The following is a 22,041-nucleotide window of genomic DNA, read 5'->3' on the forward strand; positions in this document are numbered from 1 at the left end:
ATCTTTTTATCTATCTATAAGCAGAAATAATAGCTCTGTACTTTTTTTTGTCTAGCTTCATTTACTCCATACACAGATTCTGGATTGTCCCATGTTATTCTATGCTGTTCCAAGGATCAAAAGTTAGTTCCTTCTCACAACTGAGTAGTGTTTTGCTGTGCAGTCAGTTTGCACACCATGCACAGGTGGTGTATACTGGGGTTGTTTCCAGTTGGGGGCTCTTAGAAACAAGGCTAAGAACATTCATGGACTATCTCTGCATAAATATCTGATTCATTTCTCTAATGTCACTCTTAGGAGTAGAACTGCTTGCTGGATCACATGTTGGTCATGTAAATAGCATTTAAAGGAACTGCCAAAGAGCTTATGCTACTATAATGAAAGCAGTCACAGACCATATGCAAATGAGTGAGCACAGCTACATTCCAAAATAAAACTTTATTTACCAAAGCAAGTGTGAGTCTGCAACAGTCTCCTCCCTCCTTTTGGCCTTGTGGTGAACTAACTTGTCTTCATTCTTCAGAAGCAAGTGCATATTTTTAATAAGCATTTCACATTGGAATAAGTTCACATTTACAGAAAATTTGCAGCAACAGTAGAATCTCCTGTCCTCTCCCCATCTTCCCTAATTATGAACATCTTACACCATCAGGGCATATCTGTACAAGAAATAGAAAATACAAGAAATGGATATCAGCTATTAACCAACTTCCTGATACTATCCAGCAGCCCCAGTCCTTCCATTGTGTTCTCTCACTGGCCAAGGACCCATTTCAGGAAACCCTATTGCATTTATGCCCCACAGTCTCCTCAGCCTTATTGTTCATGACCTTGGTGGTCTTGGGCAGGCGGGGGTCTGGCTGGGCATCTGGTGGGATGTTCTTGTGGTGTTAGAATGGAGTTATGGATTCTACAAACAAATGTGCTCCAAGAAGGTCTGTCGAACAAGTTTTTTTTTTTTTTTTTTTTTTTTAATAGAGGCATGCTTTATTCATTTGTTTGCTGGTTTGTTAGTTTGTTTTGTTTATACATGCACTGGGTACAGTCAGAAGTGCGGGAGGGAGGGTGAGAGAATTCACCAGAGCCAGAGCAGGGAGCAGAGCAGGCAGAAGGACCGAGGTACACTGCTGAGGGGAGCAGCGGGCGGCAGGAGAGGTCTGCGCGCCATGTGGGACCCTCCTCCGGTGGCCGGGGAGCAGCCGGGGATCGAACCGGTGCCGCAGAGGCCGCGGGCAGCTTCGCAACCCAGCGCTTAACCGCTGCGCCACCGGGGAGGCCCTGTCGAACAAGTTTTAAGAGCTCTCCTTCACTTCATCCTCCTCGTTGGGGCTTCAGGGGCCCTGGGATTTTGAGGAACCTGGGTCCATGGAGCCAGGCCATCATCTGCTTGACTCTGGGTGGAGAGGGTCAGAGACTATAATGAAGCAAACTCTAGGGCAAGGGTTTGATCTTGAGGTGGAGGGGCTGGTGATGACATTCTCTGGGAGCCATGATCCTTCAGTGAGAGGTCACATTTAAGGACAGATGGAGGCCCTTCTACACTTACGACTTTTTAGGAAAGTGCTATCTTGGGCAAGGGACTCAGACCGTGGATCCAAGCTATCCTAGCCTTTGGGGAATGGCGGGGATGAGTGTCACTAATCCCCCCACCATCACCACCTCTCTGACCATACACCCCTCTTCTTCTAGCTCCAGAACACGTGCCCCGAGCCTGGGAGGCATGCTGAATCTAGGAAGCTGGCAGGATGAGTGTGAACGAGGCTGGCAGCGCCGGCTGCCAAGGGCAGGCGGCCTACCACCTGCGCATCTACCCGCAGCTGGCCACCAGCGAGAGCCAGGCCTCGTGCCGAGTGATGGCCACCAAGGACAGCACCACATCAGATGTCATCCAGGATGCCATCACCAGCCTGCATCTGGATGGTACCAAACGTTATGTGCTGGTGGAGGTCAAGGAGACCGGTGGGGAGGAATGGGTGCTGGATGCCAACGATTCACCTGTGCACCGTGTGCTGCTGTGGCCGCGACGGGCACAAGATGAGCATCCGCAGGAAGACGGCTACTACTTCCTGCTGCAAGAGAGAGAGGCAGATGGGACCATCAAGTATGTGCACATGCAGCTGGTGGCCCAAACCTCGGCTGCCCGGCGCCTAGTGGAGCGCGGGCTCCTGCCCCGGCAGCAGGCTGACTATGATGACCTGTGCAACCTCCCCGAGTTGACTGAGGCCAACCTCTTGAAGAACCTGAAGCATCGCTTCCTGCAGCAGAAGATTTACACCTATGCGGGCAGCATCCTCGTGGCTGTCAACCCCTTCAAGTTCCTACCCATCTACAACCCCAAGTACGTGAAGATGTACGAGAACCAGCAGCTGGGCAAGTTGGAGCCACATGTGTTCGCACTGGCCGATGTGGCCTACTATGCCATGCTGCGCAAGCGTGTCAACCAGTGCATAGTCATCTCTGGGGAGAGCGGCTCCGGCAAGACGCAGAGCACCAACTTCCTGATCCACTGCCTCACTGCCCTGAGCCAGAAGGGCTATGCCAGTGGTGTGGAGAGGACCATCCTGGGTGCCGGCCCAGTGCTGGAGGTGAGCAAGCGGGCAGTGGGAGGGGCCGTGCTAGCGTGGGTGAGTGGCTTTCATTAGTTTCAGGCACAGCCAGGCAACCGCCATGGAGATAGTCTGATTCAGAGCCCCCTTGAATCATGATGGGGTGACATCTCCATAAACCCATCATAAGCTGAAAACATACTGAGTGAGAAATGCATTCAAACATTGTAGCTCGCCTAGCCGACTTTAAACATGCTCAGAACATTGACGTCAATCAGCTTCCAGGTGGCCAAAGTCCTCTAATACAAAGTTTACCTTATACTAAACAGTAGAATATCTCATGTCATGAATTGAACACATACGCTATAAAGTGTGGGTTGTTTCCCCCACTTGTGGGGCCAACTGAGAGGTGTGGCTTGCTGCCCACTACCACACATCACTCACCTGGGAAAAGATCACAATTTGAAGTACAGTTCCTACTTAATGCATATTGCTTTCCCACCACCATAAAGTGGAAAGATCCTAAGTAGAACCACCATAAATCTGGGACCATCTGTACTCACAGTTCCCTCAACACGGAAAGCACCCCGCCATGCAGGACCATGGGGGGCAGCACCAGGGTCAATTGGGAGGCTGCAGAAGTGAAGGGAAGGCATGAGCAGGAGTTTCAGTTGTGTTTTCACGGGAAGATCTGGCAAGGCTAAGTAAGCGGGTTTAGGATTAGCAGCCTTGAATAATTTCATAGCTCTGGGGTGTAGAGGCTGCCTTGGTTATGTGGTCACTGGCCCTGGGATTGGGCACAAGGGCTGGTTCTGAACATGAGAGCCAGGTGCCAGAGGTGCATGGGGTGTGGGCTCTGCACCAATTGGTTTTCATGTGTAAGCTGCGCTCACAGGAATTAACTCACCCTGGGAGGGGCAGTCCCTCCACAGTCAGCCATGCATAACATGTTATGCACAGTCAGTGCATAACATCAGGCTACAGGCATTCCTTGTTTTGTGGCATTTTGCTTTCTTGCACTTCACAGGTATTTCAGTGTTTATAAGCTGAAGGTTCGACCAATCTTGCATCAAGCAAGTCTGTTGGCACTGTTTTTCCAACAGCACATGTTTCTTTTGTGTCTCTGTCACATTTAATTAAGGTTCATACATTTTGTAGGCACAATGCTATTGCACACTTAATGGTCTGTGGTATAATGTAAGTAGATCTTTCATCTACACTGGGAAACAGAAAAAAAGTAGTGTGCCTCGCTTTATTGAGATATTTACTTTATGGAGGTGGTCTGGAACCCTGCCTGCAGTGTGTCTGAAGTATGCCCATATTGAAAACAAAGAGGCCTGATTAACATTCTTTTTTTTTTTAAATATTTTTTATTTATTTGTTTATATTTATACAAGCACTGGGTACAGTCAGAAGCGCGGGAGGGTGAGAGAATTCACCAGAGCCAGAGCGGGGAGCAGAGCAGGCAGAAGGACCGAAGTACACTGCTGAGGGGAGCAGCGGGCAGCAGGAGAGGTCTGCGCGCCATGTGGGACCCTCCTCCGGTGGTCGGGGAGCAGCCGGGGATCAAACCAGCGCCGCAGAGGCTGTGGGCAGCCTCGCAACCCAGCGCTCAACCGCTGCGCCACCAGAGAGGCCCCTGATTAACATTCTTGATCAAGAAAAGGAGGGTGTCCTAACTGAGCCTTTCAAGTTGCCTTTCACAGTGAGCTGTGGCTTGGGGGGATATGTTACTATAGCCAAAGTGGGAAGCAGTGGAGGAGGAAATGCCCTCCATCCAGCATCCCTGTTGGCTATGCTCCATGGAAACATTGCTCTGTCCCTGTGGGTGAGCCTTTTGGATGTAGGGGCAGTAGAAGTGACCACCCAACACCCCTCACTGTCAGTGTCTTAGCCCCATCCACTTCTCAGGACACAGTGTAACCATCAAACCCCCTGGTGTTGGCCAGGGCTTGGGGTCTGGACCTCTGGTTTTGGGCGCTGGTACTCTGCTTTCTTTCCTTTTTTTAGTTTATTAAATAGAAAAATAATAGCTATATGATTTTCAACAATTTCAATTTAACATTAATTCAGTTTAATGAAATATAGTGATATAAATTGAGCAGGTTTAGATTTATATCTAAATATATTGGACAGTTAAGAACTCCATGTACCATCCCCCCATCCTTATTTATTAACGTCTTACGTTTAATTGATCAGTCAGTGCTGACAGCTTGTTGTTAGCTGAAGTTCATGGTCCACACCAGGGTTCATGCTTGATGGTGTACGTTCTTTGGCTCTAGTAACATATCCACCTTCACAGCATCATACAGAATAGATTCACTGCCATAAAAGTCCCCTGGGCTTCTTTTGTTAATCCCTCCTCCCTCAGCCTCTGGGAACTTCTGATGTTTTGCTGATCTTATACAATCTTTCCCAGAATGTTGTGTAGCTCGAGTCATACTGGCAATAGTCTTTTCAGTTTCTTTCACTCAGCAACATGCATTGAAGAGTCTCTGTAGCTTCTCCTGGCATGAAGCCTCATTTGGTCGTGTAACTGAGTAGCACCCTTTGTCTGCATGTGCAGTCCATCCATCCACAGGAGCCCAGACCTTCCCTTATCAGAGCCTGGCTTCCTGCCAGCGCCCCCACACTGAGGGCCCAGTGCAGCCACCTCAGGGCTGCTGTGTGAATTTGCTGAAATCACTTCTAGGCTGCGCCTGCTGAATACATTTCAATTCCTCTTCCTTTCTGATGATCTAAGACCATCAGCAAGAAATTAATTGGGATTGTAGGCCCTGGCCCTGGGCCCACACGTGCAGCCTCTTTCTGTCTTCTCCTGTATTTGTAACATAAAGATTTGTTTTCCTTTTTAGCACAAATGCTTGAAAATTTTCTGTGTAATCTGGCCACAGAATGTCCTATTTTCTTTTTGGTGCTGTAACCCTGAGTCCATTCTGATGGACCCCTCATTTTGCAAATATTCCCTGAGTACATATGCTATGTGCCAGGGGCCTTTCTAGGCCGGGACTGTGCAGTGGCCAAAATGAGCACAAAGACCTGATCAGGTGATCAGGAGGCCTGCCATGAAGTAAACAACAGGCCTCAAATGTGAACAAAGCTGGTGGAAGGGCAGGTAGACCAGAGAAAGGGACAAAGGAACAGGGGATGAGAGATAATGCCACATAGCATCCAAGAGGGCCAGGCCAGCACAAAGGCCTTGCCTGGCCTATTAGACAGTAGAAAAGGGATCCGAAGGACTTGGGAGGCGTTGGGGTGGGGTGACCCATGGCAGAGCAGGAGGTGGTGACAGGAAGGTGATGAGAGCAGATCATTTAGGGCCTGGTGTGCTGCCGGGTTCGGTGTGACATGGGAGCTATGCAGCATGGTGTTCTAGTGTCTACCCGATCCCGTCCCAGCTCTGCAGCTCAGCTGCTGATGGCTCCAGTGTCCCCCAGCAATGCCCACATGAGCAGCCGCCATGCCAGGCTGGTCACCCCTCGTGGAACCAGACAGGCAGGTGAATGTGCCCCCAGGTCTCAACTCCACACACAGAGAGGCAGGATTGGCACGCAGGAGAGTGTCTTTCTGGCTGAAGACCACCAGGGGCTTCTGGATGGTATTTCTGGGGGTGATGGTAACAAGTGACCACAAGTTGGGTCTTAAAAATAAAGGAACTTTACCCTTACAGTTTGGGAGACCAGAAATCGGATACAGGTTTCCCTCACTTGCTGAAAGTAGAATATTTAGTATGATTTGGTAGGTTGTTCTTTGGATCTGGGAATGCTATTACTATTAATTTAATAAATAAAATAATTTTTTTTGAGAATTCCCATCAATAACCCAAAAATAACCCACCAAATCATTCTACTTACTGAAAGCTGGGGAAGCTGGTGTCAAGGTGTGGCAGGGTCATGCTCCCTCAGAAAGCTCAAGGGGACAGTCCTTCTTGCCTCTTTCAGCTTCTGGGGACTCTAATCATAATGGCTATTACTGCATCACCCCAGTCTCTGCCATCTTTGTCACATGGCCTTCTCTTATAAAGACACCCATCCTTGGAGGTGCGGCCCCTGTCATCCTAGATGACTTCCTCTTAACTAATCACATCTGCAGAGGACTCATTGCCAAATAAGGCCATGTTTTCCGGTTCCAGGGGACGAGGCTATATCTTTGGGGGGACATAAAGCAGCAGCTCCTGCCAAGTGACAGCTGGGAGTGTCTGGTGCCCTCTTGCTCAAGGGCTACCCCAGCTCAGCCTCATCCTAGTGGAGTGCCTAATTTCTCCCTCTCGCCTCCATGCTCCTCCCCTGCAGTTACCCTGAGGGATTCTGGCACATTCTTCAGGGTTGTTAGTCACTGTCCATGGCAGGCGTGTGCAATGTGCACCCATGAGTCAGATCCCTGACCTCGCCTGGCTGCCTCCTTCAAGCGCCCCGGCAGCAAGACTGAATTTCCCCAGCGGTTAGCAGCTGCTGGAGGGTGGTGCCCGAGTCTGCTTCCAACACAGGCTTGAGCCAACCCACGTAACGGCCATAAACGTGCTTCCCGGGGTGACTGTTTGGAAAAGGAGGTGGTTTTAATTTAAAGCTGTGTTTTCTGGCCACGGCACAGTTGAAGTCTGAGTTTGTGTCATCCCCTACGGTTGCAGTACCTGCAGGGCCCTGAGCAGCACCCCTGGATCCCACCCACCAAATGGCAGCAGCCCCCCCCAACCCATTCTTGACCAAAAATACCCCTAGATATCACCACGTGTCCCCTGGGAGGAGTCTCCCCTGGGTCACAGGCTGTGATCCCACGGCATCCAGCCACTATTTATTTCAGGTAATGACCATTTAGAAAATATTCCATAAGTAAATCCCAGCCGTTCTGAGCCAACCTAACCTAAGACTTACTTTCTAACAATAGGAATAATAAGCTATGGTGCCTTCAGGCCCTCTAGGTGTCAGGCTTTGGGGACCACAAAAAAGTAGGGGGGGCAGGCATAACAACAGGAATAGACTGCCTCTAAGTCCTGGAGACCAGAAGTCCAAGATCAAGATGTGATCAGGGTTGCTCCTTTTGGAAGCTTCAGGAGAGTATTCATCCAGGCCTCCTTCCTGGTTTCTGGGGGCTGCCAGTAGTCCTTGGCCTTCCTAGGCTTGTAGCTACATTGCCCCAATCTCTGTTTCTGTCTCCACATGGTATTGTTCTCTCCTTTTTGTATCTCAAATCTCCATCTCTTTTCTCTCTCTTTTTTTAAAGATTTATTTCATTTATACATACAAGAGCTGGGGTGTAGCTCAGAGGTGTGGGGGTGTGTGTGAGAGGTTCACCAGAGACAGAGTAGGGAGCAGAACAGGCAGAGTGACTGAAATACACTGCTGAAGGGAGGGGTGAGCGAGACAGGAGAGGTCTGCTGTGCCATGTGAGTTAATTTCTTGGCTGGGGATTGAGCTCATGCTACAGTGGCTGGCGATAACTTCATAATGCTGAGACTTAAACCCTTGCGCCACCAGGGAGGCCCACCATCTCTTTTCTCTTATAAGGACATTTGTCCTTGAATTTAGGGTTTACCCTTATCCATAATGATCTTATCTCAAGGTCTTACCTTAATCACATCTGCAAACATCCTTTTTCAGAAAAAGGTTCCATTCACAGGTCCAGGGCCAGGAATTAGACATATATTTTGGATGGGACACAAGTCAGCACATCACAGATAGGCTCCCCTGCCCAACAGTATCACCAGCCAGACCAGAGTCAGAACCCTGCCTGAGCTTCAGCTCACGGTCCGTCTGCTTCTTGGTGAGATTTCCTTTCTCACCTCAGCTGAGACCATGAAGGCCAGAGACTGCCACGACTTGCAGCGCTGGGGACTTTTTCTTCGCTCCCCAAAAGGAGAAGTTGACATGTTCTGAGGTTTGGGTGTCGCTGGGCGCCCCCCTGGGTGCGGGTTGCAACCTCACTGTGCAATTTTGACCAAAAAACAGGAAGGGGGCACTGTGGAAGGCAGGTTCCAATCAGCTGATTTGCCCAGCAGCTGCAGTTAACTGTTACTGTCACCATTTCATGGGGCATCATTCGGTCACATTTCAGTACCGCCCCCTCCTCCAGCCACCCAGGTCCTTCTTGTGTGCTGGGGTTTATAGCCTGGCCCAGGCACCCTCAAAGACTCAGCAGCCTACAGCATAGACTACTGGACCAGCCACGAAGCGTGCCCAGTACACTGCCTGTCCCTGGGCCTGCAGCCCTCTGCGTTGTTGGGTGCTGCTTTGCCCTCTGACCTTGCTGAGGCCAGGCTTCTCTTTGTCTTTACTGAACTTTAACAAGTGCTACCAGCATTTGCCGGCATGCACAGGTTTTAATTTTGAAAGCAGAAATGAAATGCGGATCCTTGCTGGTGGGGGCCATTTTCCCAGGCAGCCAGAGGCTGCTGTGTACCAAGGTTCGAGACCTCTGTGTAGGTGGCACAGCCCATCCTGGGGAAGGTGGGATGTAAGACTGAGGGAGCCCTGGCCCTCACTGCTGCCCTCTCCCCTGCTGGGGAAGGGGGTGTGGATTCCCCAAGGAGCCTCAGTCCTAAGCCCTCTTTGGGCCCCACAGACACAGTCTCTCACATGACTCCAGTTCCCTCTCCACCCACTAGGCCACTGGGTCTGTTCCCACCACCCTTTATCAGCACTGGGCCCACCTGGGAAGGTCAGAACCCCACAGACCTCCCACTTAACCATGTTCCTCCTGCTGGGAGGAACGGCCTAGCCTTTGCCCAGTGTTGGAGGCACATGAGTGAAGTCACTCAACTGGGGTGAGAAAGATAGAAAGTTCTGAAACTAGGGGTGTTCCTCTGCAGTTAGGGTTTTTGTTTAAGAACTTTACCGAGATAAACTCATCCATTTAAATTTTAAGTAAAAAACAAATTCATCCATTTAAAGTGAAAGCTCAGTGATTCTTAAGTCCATCACTATGTTGTGCAAATTTATTATCTCAACTTCCAGAACATTTCATCACTCCAAAGGAATTTCTGCCTGCATTAAATCCACATTTTTAGTCAAATATAAGAATATACTCAAACACTTAGAGGGAGACCATGTCTATAAACAATAATCTGTTCTCCTAGCCACTGATCTGCTTTCTGTCTCTGGATTTGCCTGTCCTGGACGTCTCATCTAAATGGCCACCATGTGGCCTTTTGTGCCTGGTCTCTCACTCAGCATCATGTCTTCAGGCTCATCCGTGTTGCAGCCTGTGTCCGTGTTTTGTTTCTTTTCATAATTGAGCGATACTCCACTCTTTGTTTTTGTTTTTGTTTTTTTTAAAGATTTATTTATTTATTTATACAAGCACTGGGTACAGTCAGAAATGCGGGAGGGTGAGAGAATTCACCAGAGCCAGAGCAGGGAGCAGAACAGGCAGACTGACGAAGTACACTGCTGAGGGGAGCAGCGGGCGGCAGGAGAGGTCTGCGCGCCCTGTGGGACCCTCCTCCGGTGGCCGGGGAGCAGCCGGGGATCGAACCGGCACTGCAGAGGCTGCGGGCAGCTTCGCAACCCAGCGCTCAACCGCTGCGCCACCGGGGAGGCCCCATACTCCACTCTTTGGATCGACCAGTTGCCCTGGGACTTGAGTCCTTTGTGTGGCCAAATTTGCAGTTGGCTTTCCTCCTGCCTCTCCCCTGCCCTGGTCAGGCTCTTTTGTGCTGTCGATGGTGGGAGGGGCTGGGTGCACATAATGATCGTCCCACTCAAGTCTCACAGGTTGGTTGAGCCAAGCTGATGGAGGAGAGTGGAGCCCTGGCCTAACACCTGCTCTGGGCATGCTGACTGGGTAGGGGGTTTACTTCTGTCCCCCATTTTGTGTGCCTGCTGCACCTGCTAAGAGGCCAGTGACCAGAGGGAGCAGACACAAGCCACCCAGAGCCTTAGGAAACAGATGGGAATGTTCGTGCATGCCATCAGGAGGCACACCATGCAAACAGCCTGAAGGGTGAGGAGTCAGGGTCAGAATGGCCTGCAGCTGCCTATGAGGTGCTGGGGAGTCCTGCTGTCTGGGGTGCTTCACCTAAGGGAGACATGTGACCAGCAGCATAAACATTCCCTGACCCCAGAGCTTATAGGGCCTTGAAGTTATCCAGTTACAGACTTAGCTGGCTGAGGGAGCAAGGACAGGCCTCACTTGAGGTGTCCCCCTAGCTGGGCACTCATCCCCTCCCCTTGTCTGTCAACTGCCAGAGGAGATGAATTTGGTAAGAGAAGCCAGTGTTTGAGAAAATAGCCAAGGACAGGACTACAAGGACCATTTTGGGGTGTGGTCCACAGAGGGATGGGAGTCCAGGCTCCGAATGAAGGGAGATGTGCCTGGTATCGCCCACCGGCAAAGGAACACCAAGGCACTCGCAGCTGGAGTGTCTGTTTGGGAGTCTTTATTCAGCTCCTGTCTCTCTCTTATGGTGAGAGTCCCTAAGAACTCTTGTTCCTTTGAGCTACTGATGGGGAGGTGGGAGATTAGCACATAGCTAGGTAGAGAGGAGGGAAGGACTCATCTTGGTGGGCACAGGCATGCCCTGGCAGGGGTTGGAGTCTCTGGATACCCAGCTGGGGAGTGGAGGCAGTGTAGAGCAGAATTAGAGCTCCTGGAAGTTAACCACACACCCCTGGTCAGTGGTCAGGGTCCAGGCTGTCCCAAGCCATTCTGGAGGCTGGGTAGCTGGAAGGGAGTGATGGGGACATCAGGATCACCTGTGGACAGGGACGGGAGTGTCAGAGCCAGGACTGGGATCCCAGGGGAATGGACGTAAAGGGAGATGCAGTGGTGGAAGGATGGAAGAAGAGGTGCCCTGTGACCCCAAGATTCTCACTGGGAAAGAGGGGTCTGCAGGAAGTGAGGAATGGGATCTAGCAATTTCTGTCCCTGGTGTGTCCCCCCCAATCCCCAGGATTTTGGGGGTTCTAGTTTGGAGTTCCTGGACTCACAGAGCAACCTGAAGGATGATAGGATATGGGACAGCTGGGGGATTAGGGACTTGAGCTTCAGGCTGTGCATCCTTGTTGCTAACCACATCTGAAATATGATAGTTCTCTGCTGGGGCTGTTTCACACACTGTAGGGTCCTGAGCATTCCTGGCCTCTGCCCACTCAATGCTGGTAGCACCCCATCCCCAGAAGTGACAACCAAAAATATGCCCCGACATCTCCAAGCATCCCCTGAGGTGCAGAATTGCCCTGGTGAGAGCTGACTCCATACAAAGAACTTTTTCAGTGTTACAGATGTTCTGTATGTATCTAGACAGCTTGATTTTTTTGGGGGGTGGGGGGGAGTGTAATATAATGCCTTTCTAGTTACACATCAACCCACCTGTATTCAGCACATCTAAGTATGTCTGGCAGACGGGGATTTTTTGTCACTCCCAAGAGTTGGTGACTAGGACCACCTCTCATCATGGCTGGCTCCGGCCAAGAGAGTGGTTGCTGCCCACAACCAGAAACCAGCTCACGTCTTTCTCACCAGCAGTGAAGCATGCTCCAGTGCAAGAGTTGGGTTGTCATCAAGTTTGGTCTTCCAGACATTGAGCCATCTTAAAATGTTATTTTAAGAGCTAATCATGAGTGCCAAAAAAGGCAGTTTGAATTCTCTCTAGAGCAAGGAAGTCACAGATTCCCTGTGGGTTTTCTTGCAGACAGGCAAGCTGAAAGCACTCTACTGACTTTCTAGTGTTGCTGACACTAGTTCCTTTTCACTGGAGTTCTGTCCCCAGTGCCCTTGTCCAACTGGGGTGATTTTCTGAACCTAACCCCAGAAGTTGACTGTGGTTGAGCTCATCTCTCTTAAACATCTCCCCAACAGGAAACAAACCAAGGCCACTGGGATAGGTTTTGCTGCTGGGGAACACACGTGGTTCCTGTCCAGTTCAGCAAAAATGTGACGCATTTTATTATTGCTTTGGTTTTATATGGGTGCTTCTCTTGGCTTTTTTCTGCCTTTTTCTCATATTGCTTCATTTGTTTCCAGTGTCTTTGTTCTCATTGGAGGCCTAATTTCTCTTTGTATAGACAAGGGACTGGCAAGCTACATCCACACACTGAATCTGCCCACACCAGTTTCTAGAATTGAAGTTTTATTGTGACCCATGCCCCTCACATATTGCCTGGCCTGTTTCTAGAAGTAAAGTTTTATTGGCACACAGCTATGTCCCTTTATATACATATTTGCCAAGCCTCTTTCTTTTTTTCCTTCCTTTGTTGAGGCAACATTGGTTTACAACAGTGTATATGATTTAGGATAATAGCTTCACACCTCCTCAGATGTATGCCCCACCCCCACATTCCAAGCCCCCCTCGTCCTTGCCCCCTTGCTCGTAGACCCCATGTCCCCTGGTTCCCTCCCCCACACACCTTCTCCCTCTAGCAGCCTCAGTTCTGCAGTCAGTACCTCTCGGGTTTATTTTGATTTAGTTTGATCAAGACTTTATATGTGGGTTTTTCTTTATATTCCACATATGAAATCATCCTGCATTTGTCTTTCTTCTCCATCTTGTTTTACTGAGCATAATCCCCTCTAGTTCTGTCCATGTAGTCACAAATGGCAAGAGTTCATGTTTTTCTTTAAATGGCTGAGTGGTACCCCATAGGGTATGTATATCACATCTTCTTACTCCACTGCCCAGTCAATGGGCATTAAGGTTGTTTCCATAAATTAGCTATTGTAAGTAGTGCCAAACCTATTACTATAAAGTTTTATTGGCACAGGTCACATTCTCATTAAAATTTTGTCTGTGGTGGCTTTCAGACTATGACAATGGTAGAACAGTGTTGGGCCCATGAAACTGAAAATATTTGCCACCTGGGCCTTTACAAGAGGGGTTTGCTGACCCCTCAGGCCTCCCCATGGACACAGAACATTCTGAGTTACTTTCTCTTTTTCACCTTCCGTTCAGCATCCCTGTCCAAACAGGGAAACTAGGTTTCCACCCTCATCCTGATAGCCCATATCACCAACTCCGGTCTGTCTGCATTTGTATCTGTGCCACACATAGGTGGATATTCATATGCATACATCTACATCTACCCACAGGGGACTAAAGAGGTTTTGGGCAGTTAGTGAAAGGAGGACTCAGATGTAGATGTCCCTTAAGGCTTGGGAGTACTGGCCAAGCCTTTCATCTCTCTGACTATGCATTCTGTGCCCCCACAAATGTCAGGGGTGTTTTCTTGGTGGTGGGGAATTGGGCTGTGGCTCAGAGTGATGGGGATTCAGCTGCCCCCTGCCTTACACTCTCACAGAAGTCCCTCAGAGGTTTCTATCTGGGCCCTAAGTCTACTTGTATCCTGCCAAGAGGCACACAGTTTGCCAGGAGCACAGTAGAATAAGGATTGGGGGGCTAGCTATGCCTAGAGGTACTAAGTGAGAACCCCAGCACCTGCCAGGTGCCCTTCTGGCCCCAGATCCTCCACCAGCTACTGGGAGAGGTGGGTGAACCTTTGGAGGCTCCCAGGGCAAACTGGAAGTATGCACCCAGAACCTTAACATCCCAAGATTGGATGTGTGCAAGAGTTTGCAGGGTGCTCTGAAGGCAGGGGGATAATTCCATCTGAGGGAGGAAGCCCATGTTGGGTAGCAGCATTCCTAGCCCCAGTACTTAATCCACACCAGCAGCATGGGCTTCCTGGCTCACCACAAGGAAGCTGCGAGACACAGAAAACTTGGGGAACAGCTCTCAAGAGTCAACTGGGAAGGAAGGAGGGAATAAAGAAAGGGTGATAGATGGCTGGGTGGCTCAGCCCACCTGGAAGTGGGGTCACATCAGAGCAGGAGGGGTGCAGAAGGATGAAACGGTGTGTCTGTCAGGGTGCAGAAAGTATCAGGGTACCCGAGGGCACTGGGTCCCAGAGCCTTTAATCAAGGAGCTCTGAGAGCACCAGGCAGGGGATGGCCACCTGGAAGGCACACCCACCCACTCTGCACCTCCTGTGCCCTGGAGACCTATGAGGCTACCTCTGGCAGAGCTTGGACACTTTGGAACATTCTAAGGCTATTTTAGACAAAAGAAGTTATATTTTTGGGACTACTGCTTCTAAGAGAAGAGTGAAATTATGGGGTGTATTTTAAGCCCCCAAAAAGTCCTCCTTGGAATTTGCAGAAAGAGTTGATTAAAAGGCAAAGCACAGCTCAGGGCTGGACACCCCTGCCACGGCCACCACCCTTCCGGAATGTTCTTGGCATTTTGCTACACCAAGGCTGTCGGGATGTGGGGGCGTCTGTCTGTCTATCAGTTACATCTGCCTCACTGTTTGGGATAGGAACATGAGCAGCAGATGAGCACAGAGCCTGGTGACTGATTTGTTTCCTAATGATTACCAGGGAAGGAGCAACTCAAAGGGCCCCTCATAATGTCACCAGGGAGCTGTTCTCTGAAGTTTCCTTCTGTGTCACTCAGTCCCCACTGGCCACAACCAGCTCCCCAGTGCAGGCTCAGGAGGCCCTGGGAGCTCAGGGGCTCCTGTCAGTAACCTGTCCTGAGGAAAGGCTGACAGTTTGAGCCCAAAGCTCATAGTCACTCTCCCAGCCACAGACCACCCCCGTGACACTGGCTCCTCCTGGGTGGAGGGGAGTGGGCAGGCATCCTGACCCAAAGTCTTCCATGGGGTGGGCTCTCAGGAAAGGCTAGGTGGTCTCATCGCCCCCTTGAAAGCACATCGCCCCCTTGAAAGCAGCCCCAGTGAGCCCTTCCTGACCACACACGGATATCCAGGGAAGCAGAATTTTAGCTGAGTCTAAGGCTGGTCGTCAGGGGACCCATGGCCAAATCTGGATCTAGCTTCTGCTAGGTGGAGATCTGGGATGCTGCTTATCCCCTCTGCAAGTGGAAAAACCTGTTCCAGTTTAGGAGTCTTTAGGATGTGTAGGAAAATCAAGCCATGGCATCTGGACAGCCTTCAGGGAGCCAGGTGGATCTGGGAGCTGCAGGCTGGACAGATCTGCTCCTTGCACACTGGTGAGATTTTGCAGAGGAGGCGAGAGAGATAACACAGACATGTAGTTCCTAAGGGAACTCCAGTGGAGTTCCTATCCCTATCAGGATGAGGGTGGAAACCTAGCTGCAGTCCAGCTCCAGTTCTGCCAAATGTCCGGACTGATTCTTGACCCTCCCTCAAAATGTGACCATGCCCCTGCCACCAGAACTTGAAGTTATCTCAGTCCAAGAGCTGCCGCCCACATGCTGTGTAACCTGCAATAAGTCTCTCAGCCTCTCTGCTCTACTTTCTGATCACTCCAGCACCAAAGTCTTTGCACGTGCTATGTGGAATGCTAATGCTCTTGCCACTGTTGTCTCACTGAGTCTTCCCTAAACCTGCTGGCAGAGTCAGAAGAAAGATCCGGAACCTCCAAGGTGTGATGGTTAGAACCAGCACATAGGATGGCGGCAGCAGCCCCACCAGTCAGCTGTGGAAGAGCAGGGAGTGAGTGAACACTGAGTTGAGTTGTGGGAGTGGCGATCTTGGAGAGCCTTCATGTGCATGAGTGGGCTTCCACACTAGACCTAGACCAGTCCAGAGCTGCTGTCTCATAATGAAGAGGCTCCAGGGAAAGGGTTCCATGAAGGCTGGAAGCAGGCTTATGAGAGAAAAGTCAAAGGAAAGGTCCACCCAAAAAAGAGGTGTTCGGGACACTTTATTTCTGACCATTGGGGATAGTATGGGCCTTTGGATCCAGTGGTCCTCCAGTGCTCAGGCAGCACAGGTCGTGGCACCCTCAGGCCCCAGGATAGAGTGAACCACCAAGGCAGGCAGGCACTTGCTCTTATGCTCCTTTTCAAAGCAGGATGGAAAAAATGAAATATCACTTAGCCATAAAAAGGAGTTAAACCCTGTAATGTGAATGACCCTCTAAAAAACATGATGCTGAGTGAGAGAAGCCAGACACAAAAGGCCACATACTTTGTGACTTCATTTATATAAAATGTCCAGATCATACAAATTCAGGGGCAGAAACAGATTAGTTTATCAGGGACCAGTAGTGAATGCTCACAGCGACAGGGTCTCCTTTTGTGTCATAGAATGTTCTGGCACTAAAGAGAGGTGACAGCTGCACAATATAATATGCATTTGAACCAGAGTGGGCTTTACACATCTGAAATACTCACTGTTAGCACTACCACCTCTCCCACAGGGATTCTTTCCCATAGATCTCACATCTTTCTGCCATCTAAAACTAAAAAAGGAAGAACTGATGACTGCAAGTCCTAGATCACATTCTAGCAAATGCAAGTTGTTGGCAAACAGGAGCCCAGCCATCCTGGACCTGCTCCTTTTACTCTGGCCTCTTTGGTCACCCTAGACACCCTGAGCTTCTCCATCTCTTGGACCCCCATAGGAGCCCTGGACCCAGCAGTGGGATATGGACCAGTTTGGGGCCAGACCTGAGCTCTGGCCCTAAGGAACAGTCCACAGGAGCCTTAGATGGAATATCTCCAACAAGGGCCTCCAAAATGTTGTGTCCAACCCACTTCTCCATCCCTGGAAGCCCACTTCAAACATTCATTTTGCTAATGGATGGTACTCCTGATGTCGAGGATGAGAACATTTGCCAGAATGGATTTAAGTGGATTTAATAAGTGCCCTCTCTAGGGCACTTATTCTGGATTAAGCAGTCACCCTTATAAACTAGATCAGCTGTTTCTATAAAGGACCACCTGTTAGTATTTCCAGATTTCAGGGCCATGTCATCTCTTATACTGCTCAGCAAAAGCAGACACAGATGATGCATAAATGAATGAATGGGCCATGTGCCAATAAAACTTTATTAACAAAAACAGGCAGATGGTGAGAGAGAACCATCAAATCCAAATAGAAGGAAAGTCTGAGGAGTTTGATGTGGGAACTGAATATAATGTGGGGTTCTGGTACAGAAAAGGTGTGTTCAGAAAAGCTGAAGAAATACAAATAAAATGTGGGCTTAGTGAATCATAACATACTAGTCAGCACTGGTTCATGAGTTGTTGTGACAAATGTCCCACCATCATGTTGCCAATAGGCATAACTGGGTTTGGGGTACATGGGAATTCCCTGTAATATTCTTACAACTTTGCTGCAAATCTAAAACTATTCTGAAATTTAAGTTTGTATAAAAGAAAAAAGGCATCAAGCCAAATGTGGTCTGCATAATTGGCAGATCCCCAGCTTAGACAAGCTCCTACCTCCTTGGTGAGGGGTACAAAGCAAATCTCAGACAGATAAGGTCATGGCAAGCTGAACCTTGACCCCAGCTGGGCACCACTGCCCTCCCCCACTTCCTCATTTCTGCCTGCAGCACCCCAGCCAGCGGTCTTTGGTGCTTTCCTCCTTTGCCTGCATGTACACTGTCACCATATCCTGTTGTTTCTTCCTCTGAAATGTTTTCCACCACTGCGTGGGCTCCTGGCACAATACATGTGTGCTGGTGTGTGCAGGTGACAGTGTCCAGCTGCCAGACGTGTCCAGAACACCCACTCTCTGACAGACCCCCGTTGGAACACAGAGTAGTAACCCTTGCCTCTGAGCTCTGTTTCCCCTCCACTAATGGGCAGACAGCCCTTGCTTCTTAGATCTGTGATAATTCAAAGCTAGAAAACAGCTCTCAACTGTGATTTCTCTTCCAGTGCCTATTCCAGCTTTGTCACCTCTCTACCTTGCTGTACCTGCTAGAACAAGGCCTTCAAGTAGCAGGCAGAATGGGGACTGTATCCATTGCAGCTTAGGGTGCAGGTGGCAAGTGCCCAATTCTGGCAAAACCCTGGAGTATCAAAGTTTTCCATCGCTCAGGGCTAAGCATTAAGAAGCAGCCTGATTCAAGCATACCAAGCACAAAGCTCTTTTCTCTCTTCATCTTTTGCCTATTGTGACCCCCTACTCTACATGTTCAAGAAAAGGTAGGGAGGAGTGAGTAATCGTTCTCTTGCCTTTTATCTCCCCAGAGACACCTTGCCCTCATAATAAACCCAAAGTAGTATTTCTCACCCTTCAGGAATCAGAAGAACCCCCTTGGACTCTTGTTTAAGAATTCAGAGTCCTCAGCCATTCCAGAAATTCTGTAGGTCTGGAATGGGACCCAAGAATCTGTATCTTTTTTTTTTTTTTTTGAAGATTTATTTATTTATTTGTTTGTTTGTTTGTTTATTTATTTATACAAGCACTGGGTACAGTCAGAAGCGAGGGAGGGTGAGAAATTCACCAGAGCCAGAGCGGGGAGCAGAGCAGGCAGAAGGACCGAAGGACACTGCTGAGGGGAGCAGCGGGTGGCAGGAGAGGTCTGCGCACCATGTGGGACCCTCCTCCTGTGGCCGGGGAGCAGCTGGGGATTGAACTGGCGCTGCAGAGACTTCGCAACCCAGCGCTCAACCGCTGCGCCACCAGGGAGGCCCAAGAATCTGTATCTTTAACACACTCTCACAGCCCATGCTTAGATTCTCAACTTTTTTTCTCCCTCACCACAATCCACCAGAGCTGCATGATAGTGGTGATATGCTGAAGGGGATGGAGCAATTCCCCTCAGCAATTCTGACACCCCTTCCCCACTGTTGTAAATAAGACAGCCTCGGGCCTCCCCGGTGGCGCAGCGATTGAGCGCTGGGTTGCGAAGCTGCCCGCGGCCTCTGCGGCGCCGGTTCGATCCCCGGCTGCTCCCCAGCCACCGGAGGAGGGTCCCGCATGGCGCGCAGACCTCTCCTGCCGCCCGCTGCTCCCCTCAGCAGTGTACTTCGGTCCTTCTGCCTGCTCTGCTCCCTGCTCTGGCTCTGGTGAATTCTCTCACCCTCCCGTGCTTCTGACTGTACCCAGTGCATGTATAAACAAACAAATAAATAAATAAACAAAACATGCCTCTATTAAAAAAAAAAAACATTAAAAAAAAAAATAAGACAGCCTCATAATGATAGGTTTGCCAACCTCAGGTGTAGAGGGTGGGCCCAAGGAGAGCCTGGTGGTACCAAGGGGTAGTGTTCTCCCGGAGAGTATGGAAAGAGATTATAGCCCTTGCAGGAAGAGTGGTGGAATGCTCTGGAGACCACAGACTCCCCCTACAACACAGCCCAGGGAACTCACCTTTCTTTACATGTGCAGACATTGGTTTTGCTGCATAGAACGTATCAGAAGTCCTTGCTAGTCACATCAGCACTGTAGTCTATGTGATTTGGAATTGTGTTGGAAAGCAAAGGTCATCCCAGGAGGACACCTCCCATAGTGATCTACCCTTGTAGGTGCCCCTACTCACACTCCCCTCTCAGTTTGCCCTAAGCATGACTGCTTTCCATCCTGCAAGGCGGGGATCGTCTCTCCTGGATCCCGCCTCACCAACCACTGCAAATCAGTTCAAAGTAAGGTTGAAAGTCTTACAGAAGGAGCAAGATTTCAGGAAGTTAGGGAAAGTGACCTGGTGAATTGTTCCGGAGTCAGACACAGCCACAAGCAACAAATGGGGAAGAGCTAATGGTGGTAACTTCTGAAGGGAACAAGTCTAAACTCCAATTGATTCAATCCACCTAATACAAGGAGAGGATTTTCACCTTGGTCCTCAGAGCAAAGTTCAACTCCCTGCTTAGTGAACAAGACTTATGTACCAAAACCAAAATGGTTGAGGAGGCTAAAAATAAAGGGACAGGCATGGGCAGAGCAAGCAGATAGAAACAGGAGAGAACAAAGCTGTAATTCTAACATGGAGAAGGGAGAACTGAAGTCTCTAAACATTACCTATGATGAACAAGATATGTCCCAAGGTATAATAGCCATCAATATCTATGCATCAAACAACATAGTTGTTGCCTTTACAAAGCAGAAATTATGAAAGATACTAGGAGAAACAGATACAAATGCATAACACAGACAAGGATATGAAACTCCCATACCACATCCTTTAGTTAGTTCCATGTCAGGAACCTTTCACGCCAGCATGAGAATAATCCTTCTCAAGTATCCATCACATCGTACCGTCACAAAATGCATTCCTATATCAAGTTATGGAGAAAACATCCAGAACTTTCCAAAATAAAAATATTACAAGCAAGCCTCCCTGGTGGTGCAAGGGGTTAAGATGCAACCTATGAAGCTATCCGCAGCCACTGCAGCTCTTAGTTCGATCCCTGGCTGGCCAGGGAGCAACCCACATAGCACAGCAGACCTCTCCTGACTTGCCCGCTGCTCCTCTCAGCAGTGTATTTCAGTAGATCCACTTGCTATGCTTCCCACTCTGTCTCTGGTGAATCCTCTCACCCCCTAAACCTCTGGCCTGTACCCCAGTTCTTGTATGCATACGTAAAAAAATCTTCAAAAAAAATTACAATTAACTCTCTTAATGATGCAATAAAACTAGACATTTGTGCAGGCAGGGGGTTTAAAGCACTTTTACATGGAAAAAAATTTTTTAGTAAAAGTAAATTTGTGTTAAGCAACTCTTAAATGAAGGGGCATCTCTAAACCAAACAAATGAAAGCAAGTGGATTACCTTCCCTCCTCAAAAAAAAAAAAAAAAAAAAAAAAACCCTGAGAGAAAGAACCAAAAAGAATGATTTGGGTGCCAAATGGATAAGATGAGCCATCTAGGGATGTTGATAAATTCCTCAAATATTTTTTGGGCAGTAAGAACCAAACAATACCCTCCTCCATCAAAGCTTGATTTGTTCTTTATTCCTCTGTGATAGAGTAGGTGGTTTCATTATAACCTAAACTAAAGCTCAGTAAAATAGGAGATACAGTAACTTGTAATTTGCCTCATAGTGGGTATTTTGTTTTGCTTTTTAGTAGGCTCCCCCACATCTACCCACCCCTCTCCGGTATGGTTTGCTATGAAGGTTCGGCCTTTGGTGAGAACTGGTCCTTCTTAAAGGCCCTTGTCCCAGGGGTCCTTGCTGCATTTTTGGTGCTTCTGTCTGAGTCTGTGGCTAATTGTCAGTGCCCTTCCATGTAATAACTGATTACAAACTGGGGGCACAGAGGTGGGGTGAGCATCACAGCCTGTCATTCTACATGTGCTTGCTATCTGACTACCCAGAGCCTACTAGTGCCAGAGCCCTGTGGGTAACAGATCTCAGAACTATGGGAGGTTGGGCCTTGGAGAGCCAGCACTTCCTCATCTGTGAGTCAGGGAGTAATGAGGTTAGGGGTGACTCTACTTCCTGCCTAGCACCCAGAACCCATTGAGCCTTCAGCTGCCACCTGTGCAGGCTGGTGGGGGAGGAAGGGTTCTGTCTCCCACCCGACAGCTGCCTCCTCACCCCCATCATCTCAGTATCATCCTTGTCCCCACCTGACATCTTCCAGAGCCAGGGCCCCCTCCTAACCTCAGTGCTCACTCTGCCTGTGCCTCTGTTTCTCCTTGCACAGCCCTCTTGGTTTTTGACCCCAGCCTCCCATATTTCCAGTCCTGCCTCTCCTGGTCCCCTCTGTGTCCCAGGGTATGTATACCAGTCAGCCCGGGTCACACTCATGTCCTCCCAGGCCCACCCTGCACATGTCTGCATGTGGGAGCGCTCCCAGCCCAGGACCACCCTAGCCCCCTTAGGGAGAATGGGCCATTT

General features: G+C 49.4%; 1 protein-coding gene across 1 annotated transcript in view; it reads left to right on the forward strand.

Moving 5' to 3' along the window:
• Positions 1-1,745: 1,745 nt before the first annotated feature.
• The window catches only part of MYO9B (myosin IXB), a gene marked incomplete at its 5' end in the record, with an annotated part of 70,272 nt that continues 49,976 nt past the window's right edge, over positions 1,746-22,041 (forward strand). The window contains one exon of the mRNA XM_084250019.1: positions 1,746-2,585. Coding sequence (XP_084106145.1) covers positions 1,746-2,585 — 840 coding nt within the window. The remainder of the gene's footprint in view (positions 2,586-22,041) is intronic.

Source organism: Talpa europaea (genome assembly GCF_964194135.1).
Source record: "Talpa europaea genome assembly, chromosome: 12".
In the NCBI taxonomy this organism is placed as follows: Eukaryota; Metazoa; Chordata; class Mammalia; order Eulipotyphla; family Talpidae; genus Talpa; species Talpa europaea.